General features: G+C 42.6%; 1 protein-coding gene across 1 annotated transcript in view; it reads left to right on the top strand.

Annotated features, from left to right (window-relative positions):
- Positions 1-5,273, top strand: part of RAB39B (RAB39B, member RAS oncogene family) — a 39,141-nt gene extending 33,868 nt beyond the window's left edge. The window contains exon 2 of the mRNA XM_069747152.1: positions 892-5,273. Within this exon, the coding sequence (XP_069603253.1) occupies positions 892-1,318 (427 nt within the window). The 3' untranslated portion in view covers positions 1,319-5,273. The remainder of the gene's footprint in view (positions 1-891) is intronic.
- The last annotated feature ends 4,739 nt before the right edge of the window (positions 5,274-10,012 follow it).

Here is a 10,012-nt window from a genome sequence, read left to right on the forward strand (position 1 = left end):
GTAAGGAGTCCTGTTTCTGTGTCATCTGCGGTGTGGAGCTTGGCAGCGGTGTCTGGAAGCTAAGTGTTTTGTTTATTCCTTGTCCTATTCGTGTTTCACTGTCCGCTGTGTGATACTATCTGCTAAGGTGAGGTCAGCGCCTCTTGCCGGCCAGGGCAGAGCTAGGTGTCAGCGACAGATGAGGTTCCTGACGGCGGCGGGGGAAGGACCCACACAGGGCGTTAGGGGAGTGCAGAGACAGGCTCTGGTTTTAGCGCAGGTGGTGACCATTCCCCATTTCCATATCAGTAGGGCCTTCCTCTCCCTATTTCCATCCCGTGTGTGTGTGTATTGCGCATCCGCTGACTGACCCCCTGTTGGGTCGTGTCACATCGTGACATAGAAGTGAAAGCATTAAAAGGGTTGTTCCCTTTCAAATTAAGTGTCTGCCTTGCCTGCAGTTGCTATAAAACAGACCGTGCTGTACTCCCCTTCCTTGGGTCCACTGGCCAGAGTCTCTGCTACTGCTGCAGTGACTGGCATTGGCTGCAACGCTGATGTTACCTTGACAGCACGGCCACCTGTCGATGAGCTCATCTGCTCTGAAGGAGGCGTTCTGTCTACACTGGCTGAGCTGCTGATTGGCTGCCACACTATAAAAGTGATGTCAGCCCCACAGCCACTGCCATTGCTAGGCAGAAACTCACATGTGGACCTGGGGACGGCAAGTACACAGAAGATTGTTGTTTTCCAACAAGCTTCAGCTAGGGTGGAAACTTAGAGGGGTTGCCCCCTTTTTAATATTGTAAAATTATTATTTTTTTATTACCTTTTCTGTATAATCACAATTGCTAAGCCTACAGGATCTAACAATTTGTTTTTTTATTAAACCGGTGTTCTGTTTCCTTTCAGGTCCATCACACGTGCCTACTACAGGAATTCTGTTGGAGGGCTCCTGCTATTTGACATCACCAACCGCCGCTCCTTCCAGAATGTCCACGAATGGTTGGAAGAGGCTAAAGCTCACGTGCAGCCCTACCAGATTGTTTTTGTCCTCGTGGGCCACAAATGTGACCTAGATACACAACGGCAAGTGACAAGACACGAGGCAGAGAAACTGGCCACTGCCTATGGCATGAGATATATAGAAACCTCAGCCCGAGATGCCATCAACGTAGAGAAAGCCTTCACCGACCTGACTCGCGATATATATGAGCTTGTCAGAAAGGGAGAGATAAATATCCAAGAAGGCTGGGAGGGGGTAAAAAGTGGGTTTGTCCCAAACGTAGTGCACTCCTCCGAAGAGGTAATTAAATCAGACAGGCGGTGCCTTTGCTAAAGCGGTAGAAGTTAATATCAAAGTCGCCATTGTGAACTCTAATAAAATAACAGCCGTAAACCAATCTGAGAGAGAAAGGGTTCCCTGAAATTTGCTGATGGTACTATAGAGCGAAGGGAGGTTGGATTGTGGAAGGAAAAAAAAAATTGTAAAAAAAAATAATAGTTTGTAAAATCCGTAACCACATCTCAAACTTAAGGAAGCTCTTACATCTCTGGCAAGGGCCAAGTGTGCATGTCTATGTTTAGGAGTTGGGATTCATAAATCAATGATACCAAGAATTTCAGAAACATCCTAATTCATTTGATAAATTCTGTGTAGTTTAATGTTGGTAGTTTTATGCCGTGAGTTAATACCACAGTGTAATGGTCATTATATATAGTTATAGAAGAGGCAACCCTATTATTTACCGTACATTGGAAACGGAGACATTGAAAAGTTATTTTATGGCTTCTAATGAAAAAAAAAATTCTAATTTTTTTGTGACCTTAACTAGTTCAGTGGTCTTAAAGCGTTCGTTACTCACACCCGGCAGAGGCAACCGAAATAATACAATGGCTACCAATTTGCATTTCCAAGCTATTCTATGGCGCCAGCCTCCTAGTAAGTTGGTAATTTATGGCTGCTCGTCCTGATCTTTCAAAAATGGAACCTGACGTTAGGTACCATGTAAGGTGCATTGGTGATTGAGCGCTAAATAGTTCTTACTTTGTAGAGTAAATTGTGTAATCACCAGACCAAATGTTATCATAATTTGCACTATTTCAAAAGAAAATAATGTAATCTAAGCAATAGATTAAATCCCCATTTACCGTTATGGCAATACAACCTAGATTCAGATTACAAGGTAACAAGATTAAGGAGCAAATTAACTTTTTGGCCTTTTCTCAGTGTTTGCTTAAAATACCAATACTGCCTTGAGACCAGGTATTGTTCGATACTTTCACGTGTTCGTTACACGCAGGAACATTAGACAGAGGTAGAAAACATTGCTGGCTGTATAGTGTAGAATTATCCATTTACAAGCTGTAATAAACCTGACCGTCTGAGATCCAACAATCGGGCAGAGGTCTTCTTCATGGCGTAAAGGGGCAGTCCAGGATTAGGAAACTTCATTCTTTTCTATCATATACATGGACAGCTCAGCTCCCTGACATAAAAAAGGGCTAAACTGCATCCAAAAGACGTGAACATTTTTTTTGTTTTGTTTTTTGGAAGCCGCTATGTTTAAAGGAGTTTTCCAGAATTTTTTTTTTTTTTTTTTTAAAGATCCCAAACACAGTCTTTGGTCACAAAGTATCCTATGCTTCAAGGGGTTGTCCAATATTAATTTTTATTTCTCTACAGGCTTGCAAATTAAAGTATACACTATTATATTCACCCTCATCTCCGCCTCTGCATACATGACAACGGCAGCCAATGAGTGAGCTCCGCTCAGTACTTTCTGCATTGGCATCAATGCTAAGCCCTGTGATTGGCTGCAGTAGTCAAGTGTGATGTAGTCATGACCTCACCGCTGCAGCCTGTCAATAAAGACTGTGAGGAGCAGCAGAGAGGAAGTGCTAGAACTAAGCGGATGATGGTAATATCTACAGCTACAAGCCTATAGGGAACTATTTAATCCCATACAACCCTCTTAATAATAGTATTGTGATGCCTGAGTGTTAGCGGCCCCTTCCCACCATGCCAAGACCCGGTCATGCTAGTGGGCCAGTTGTAGGCGCTTCTATTGGATTTCAGGCGGGGCACATCAGTTATTGTAAGTGCAGTACTATACCCATGCGGTATACGTTTAGCCATTATTATCAGTAGTCCTAAATTATGTTTTTAATGCACACAAATATGAATTATGATTAAAATTGGAACCTACAGTTTCAATTGAGAGAGATGTTGGGGGTGCTAGAGTGCATTCATCCTGCAGTTTTCGGGCTCCTTTTCCTATAAAATATATGTTCCCTTCTATAATCTCACATACCCGTGAACATCCGCCATTTCCTTCATGAATTGTTCACCTTCTTCGCACTTGTAGAATCCAACCCCAATTTCGTAGATGAATATGGAAAGCCTGGATAAAACATGCTAATTCCCATCAGAAGGGGCCATTTTTTCAGTGATTATAAAAAAAAAAATGCCAGGAATTTCATGCCTTTTTTTTGGCCAGGCTTTCTCCCCCTTATACAGAAGTCTGTAGAAAATACATAAAAAAAATACTTAAAAGAAGTCTCAGCACAAAATGACTGTTCAAACTGAGCTCAGAGCATCCTTGGCATGGTCAAACAGTTAAATGCACCTTCTCACCTACCATGCTTATTTTCCACCTATCTTTGCCCTCATTTGTCTCCTATAGAGCCAGAGCTGTCAATCAAAATAGAGGGGGGCAGATATAGATGGAAAACATGTATGTAGGAGGGTGCAGCAGGCTGTTTGGATGCACCAAGTGCCCATGCTTGGTTTGAACAGTCATTTTGTACTGACACAAAAAAAACAACTTAGTGTTTGTATTGCAGTTTGTATTTTCATACTTTTTTTTTCTAGCCAACATCCATCTTGCTTTTGGGGGAGAAAAAAAGAATATATTTTTTTGTTAAAAGCTGTGTGAATTTGCCTTATTCGGCTTACTCCTTGTTATAAAAGTTAATATAAAATATAAAAACATCAGGGTCCGTGGCCTCTGAACTTCATTTTCACTTTTGATGTGTGCCTGTGTAAAGGCATGGAGAGACTTGAAGATCTGGCCATAGATGAAGCCACTTTGAAGGTTAGACTTTTTGTGTTCATTGTACAGGCTCATGTGTTTAAAGGAATTCTGTCAGCACAAAATGACTGTTCAAACCAAGCACAGACGCTCGGTGCATCATGGCGGGGCCAAACAGTTGAGTGCACTTTCCCAACTAGTAGTCTTCCATCTATCTCCTCTCTCCTCTTCCTTGATTGACATGTGTAGCAAGAGCCAGAAAAGGGCAGAGATTGATGGAAACCAAGTAGGTGGGAAGGCGCACCAAATGTGCAGAATACTGTGCTTGGTTTGAACAGTCATTGTGTGCTAAGAGATTCTCTTTAAAAATGTCATTACGACCAAACGGCTTTACCTAGCACCCTATAAAATGATTTTCTTGAGGAACCTAGAGGAAAGCTAGCCAACTATTTAGGGGCAACACATTGATGTGGCAGTGACTAAACCAACCATTGCGGTAGTACTACATTTCTTATAAGCTTACGCCGTATAGCTGTATGATCGCTCTATATGGGTCTTATATTTTCTGGATCCAACAGAAAATTTGTTGCCTCGGCCCAGCTCTGCCCATAATAATGAGGTGCGTTTCATGGATGTCGTCTCATCCGACAACCCCTTTAGTATGGGCCAATATAGACTTGCCATTTTTCTGCAGGGGAAACCTAGGAGAATGTGGTGGCCATTCAGCTGAATAGTCCACCATGTAAGTCAGTGACCACCTGCGTCTCCTCTCTGGCGCATAGATGGGGGGTATTTAAGCCGGAGAACTTGGATGTCCATGTGGAATGGTGGGACATGTGTTGTCCCATTGTGAGACAACATGATTAATTGCTCTGGACTAATTATTAAAACTGAGTTTTATTATATATATCTTCTTAATAGACTAATGTTTCTGAACACATATCTCGTCCCTCTTAACGACTCGCGTCTTATGAGAATAAATATAAGGATTTCCATCTTTCTTGGTTGTTTTCTAGAAATAATAAGACAAGTTCTACACATTTCTATAAATAAAGAGCTTACATTCTAAAATGTCAAATCTGCATGTTGGTTTTGCGTTCCTCAGAATCTCCAGGATATAAAAATGTACACTCCCTTGCTTTCTGTTTTTGCACTGTAAATGTGAACATATGCTATCTAGCTGTATGTGAATGACAAAACATGCTTGTACCTAGAACAAACTACTGGTAATATGTGAACTGATAAAACTCGTAACAAGTCTCTGTGTTTATTTCATGTCCCAAAACCTATGAAGCTGGAAGAGTCTGGTTGGTGATAGCACAGATTACACCTCATCAGATGCATACTTACTGCACACAACAATGCAATACAATGGGCCCGCTCCAGACTTCCCTTTAGGCCGGTTTCACACGTCCAGATAATTCCGGTACCGGAATTATCCGTGTCCGTGTGCCCCTACGTTTCTGTGGCACATCAGTGTGCCCACTGGGTACCACACGCACCGTGCTGGGTACCACACGTACCAGCATCTGGTGCTGAAGCCGCTATTCATATCTTCCCTGCAGCAGCGATAGTGTTTAAAATAAAGATCTATGTGCCCCCCACCCCCTGTGCACCCCCCCTGCTGTTCTGAAAATACTCACCAAGCTCCCTCGTTGGCTGTCGCTGCTTTCTGTTCTGGCCGCATCTTCTCCTGTATGCGGTCAAGTGGGGCCGCCGATTACAGTAATGAATATGCAGCTCCACCCCTATGGGTGGGCACATAGATCTTTATTTTAAACACTATTATTCATATCTTATCTGCAGCAAACGCTGCTGCAGGGAAGATATGAATCGCGGCTTCAGCACCAGTGGGGGGGGACAGCGTTTAATGTAGCGCTGTCTCCTGCACGGCACACAGACTGCACACGGACAACGTCCGTGTGCGGTACGTGTTTTACACGGACCCATTGATTTTAATGGGTCTGTGTAATACGTGCGCTCCCACGAACACTGACATGTCTCAGTGTTTGGCACACGGAGACACGGTCCGCAAAAAATCAATGACATCTGCACAGATGCATTGATTTTTATGTGTCTACGTGTGTCAGTGTCTCCGATACGTGAGGAAACTGTCACCTCATGTACCGGAACCACTGACGTGTGAAACCGGCCTACCTGAGAGAACAGTTGGTGCTTTTAACATTCTATGGAGGAAGGAGGTGCTACAGGGAGACACAGACATTCTGCTGCAAGTTCTCCTGAAAACACAGGCTAAGTTCCCACGGTGAATTTTTGACTCTGCATATTAAAAAAAAACAAAAAAACCAACGCAAGTAAAATATTCTTTAAAGGGAACCTGTCACCCCCAAAATCGAAGTTAAGCTAAGCCCCCGATGTATCCTGAAAGATGAGAAAAAGAGGTTAGATTATACTCACCTGGGTGACGCAGTCCGATGGGCGTCGCGGTCCTCTTCTGGTCTTCATGCTGCGGCTCCGGCGCAGGCGTACTTTGTCCTGTTGAGGGCAGAGCAAAGTACTGCAGTGCGCAGGCATCGGGCCTCTCTGACCTTTCTCGGCACCTGCACACTGCAGTACTTTGCTCTGCCCTCAACAGGGCAGATAAAGTACACCTGCGCCGGAGCCGCAGCGTAAAGAGGACGTCATCGTAAGATGACAGGCCCCAGACCGGACCACAGCGGGGAACGCCCCTGGGTGAGTATAATCTAACCTCTTTTTCTTATCTTTTGGGATACATCGGGGGCTTATCTACAGCATTACAGAATGCCCCTGATGCTGATGGGCCTAGCTCACCTTCGATTTTGGGGGTGACAGGTTCCCATTAATGGGTGCAGAAAATTTGCAACATCGAAAACACACCAAAAAGCTCCTTGTAAGGCTATATTCACATTGCTTTTTTAACTTTTGTCTTTTTTTTAATAAATTTTCAGTTGAGTATGATATTTCAGAAATCTGTACACAGCTTGGTTTTTGTGTCCGCAGTATTTTATGCAATAGCTTGGTTTCTGCAAAATGCAGCATGTCCCTTCTTTCAGGTTTTTTGACTCATAGAAAGCAATGGGTAAGAACAAACACAGGCATCAGGTTTTGTTTTTTTAGTGAAAAAAAAAAAAAAGCAGTATGTGAAACCTATTTATTTTTGTGATTTTTTTTTGCCAAGTTTAAACCATAATGTCTTGATGTTCATAGCGGCTGAGAATGGCAGTTTAGGATTAGTTCAATTTAATATGATTCCTATAGTTTAAGTAAATTAGTGATGTGTGAAAGGTAAACATTGTTCCACCATGGTGTGAGAATGAACAATGCCTGTGGCCAACCAAAGTGTGAAAGTAAACCATGTTCTACAAACTAATTTCTCTGCCACTGTCTTAGGCCGGGGACACACACAACGTATAAAAAAACGGTCCGTTTTTGACGGACGAGAATCGCACAAATTTTTACAAAACAGTCATCCGAGTGCAGTGCGAGGATGCGATTTTCTCGCATCAAATGATCCGTTTGACATCCGTGTGACATCCGTATGGCGAGAATTTCTCGCAGGCTTGCAAAATGGACATATAACGGTTTTTCCACCTGAAAAAATAATAATAATAATAATAATAATCTTTATTTATATAGCGCCAACATATTCCGCAGCGCTTTACAGTTTAACAGTTTCAAACACAAAAGTCATAAGTAACAACGTTAACAATACAATAATTAAAGCAAAATAAGACGACCCTGCTCGTGAGAGCTTACAATCTACAAAATCATCACCAAGAACATTATTTAATGGCCCAAAACACAGGTGCCACCCACCAATCTATGCAGTAGAGTCCCTGCTTGTGTTGATGCACTTCGGATTGATGAGCAACATGTCTGATCGACTGACTTTCAACACCACAGAGCGTGTGCTTTTCAACTGGGTACTTTCCCAACGTTTTGGCCAGCCATACCCAGTTATTGTAGATCCGAGGAGACGGATGTGGGTACATCCACTTATCAAACAACGTATCAATAAAGGCCATTTCAGCCGTCTGTATGCTGCTCTGAGGACTAATCCGGACAAGTTCTTCAACTATTGTCGGATGAGGATTCAAACCTTTGACATTTTGTTGGAGATTTTGCGTCCAGGGATCACGAAGAAGGACACCAGGATGCGCAAATCTATTTCAGCTGAGGAGCGCCTTATCCTTACCTTGCGGTATGCCTTAATACTAATTGACCCAATATGTTACTCATTTTTTTGTCGATACCCCTTCTTCAAATTATATACTTAAATGGTTAATTAACTTCAACATAATTTTTACTTATTTTCTTAATGTAATTTTTTTAAAAGATCAAAGCCATAGCTTTTTTTTTTTTTTTTAATTTTAAAAAAGTGTTTGATTGCCCCATATCACCCTGTATTGTGTTAATTTTATCTTTGATAAAAATATTATTTTGTCTTTTAGCTTCCTTGCCACTGGCCTATCATATGCGGCCCTGCATTTAGAGTTTTTATTGGGCAAATCTACAATTTCTGGGATTGTGCGGGATACATGCACGGAAATCTGGAGAAGACTCCATCAAGAGGTGATGCCTGAACCAAAAATTGCAGACTGGTTACGTATCGCTCAAGGATTTTAGGACACATGCCAGTTTCCGCACTGTATTGGGGCTCTTGACGGAAAGCACATCCATGTGCGTAAGCCGCCAGGTTCAGGGACCCAATTCTATAATTATAAACAGTTTTTCTCTGTAGTGCTGTTGGCCCTAGTCGACAGCAACTACAGGTTTATAATTGTAGATATTGGGGCCTATGGGAGAACTGGAGACTCTAGAGTCTTCAGTTCTTCCATTATGGGTCGGCGGCTGCGCAACAATGAATTGGATCTCCCACCCCCAAGTCACATACCAGGTGCTAATTTGGATGCGGTGCCTTACATGATGGTAGCAGATGAGGCCTTTCAATTATCAAGGAACGTCATGAGACCCTATCCACGGAGAGGCCTGGACTACCGGCGCAGAATCTTTAATTTGCGTCTTTCCCGTGCCCGCCGTCTGGTCGAGTGTTCATTTGGCATTCTCAGTGCAAAATGGCGGGTCCTTCAGTCTGCAATCCAACTGAGTGAAGGCAATGTAAATGGTGTGATAAAAGCATGTGTTGTTCTTCACAACTTTACAAGAGACCATGATTGCCCATCATCTGCTGCAGATGACATTGATTATGCAAATACTGTCTTGACAACTACACGTGTTCGTCCTTCACGTCGTCAGCCCTCTGGCCTAAAAGTTCGTGATGTTTTAACCAATTTTTTTGTGTCACCAGAGGGATCTACGGTTTGGCAAGACAATGCTGTTTTGCCTTAATTTTTGATTAGATTCTAAGTTAATAAATCACATAATTTCCTTCAGAAATTGGTGTAATATGTATCTGATGATGAAAAGATGTAAGTGTGTAAAGTTGACAAATCATGTATGTAGCTGGACCAAGACATAAGACTCTGTTTTCAGAACAAATTTTTACTGCTCTGCGCATATATATATGCATTCCCAAAACATATTTCTATTTTCATATGTAATTTAAACAAAACAAACAACACAGCTTTACATGCCATGGTCACAAAAAACTAAGGCCAACAAAAGGCCAAAATGACAGGCAAAATCTAACATCCAAAACATTACAGGTTATGGTAGGTTGGGGGTGGTGATGGTGATGGCGGGTGTCCAGCATGTGCGGAACTTGGCCTGGGTGGTTGACCAACCACTCTGTCTACCTGTGTTATTGCAGATAGAAATTGCGGGTGTTGCTGCAAGCTGCGATCATGTGTATGACCTAACACTTGATGTGGAGGGTAGAAGGGCATCAAGTCCTGGCTACTGGCTTGACCCATTTGTTCCGAACCCCCAATATGACCATGTCGAGCAGACACATGTTGGGACCAGCCTCCAAACATGTGTCTGTTCAAGTGGTCAAATTGGGGATGTGCTGCAAAATCATAAATACCCCTGTTTTGGCCTTGTTGTGTGGTTTGTGC

The sequence above is a fragment of the Ranitomeya imitator genome, chromosome 2 (assembly GCF_032444005.1).
Source record: "Ranitomeya imitator isolate aRanImi1 chromosome 2, aRanImi1.pri, whole genome shotgun sequence".
Classification (NCBI taxonomy): Eukaryota; Metazoa; Chordata; class Amphibia; order Anura; family Dendrobatidae; genus Ranitomeya; species Ranitomeya imitator.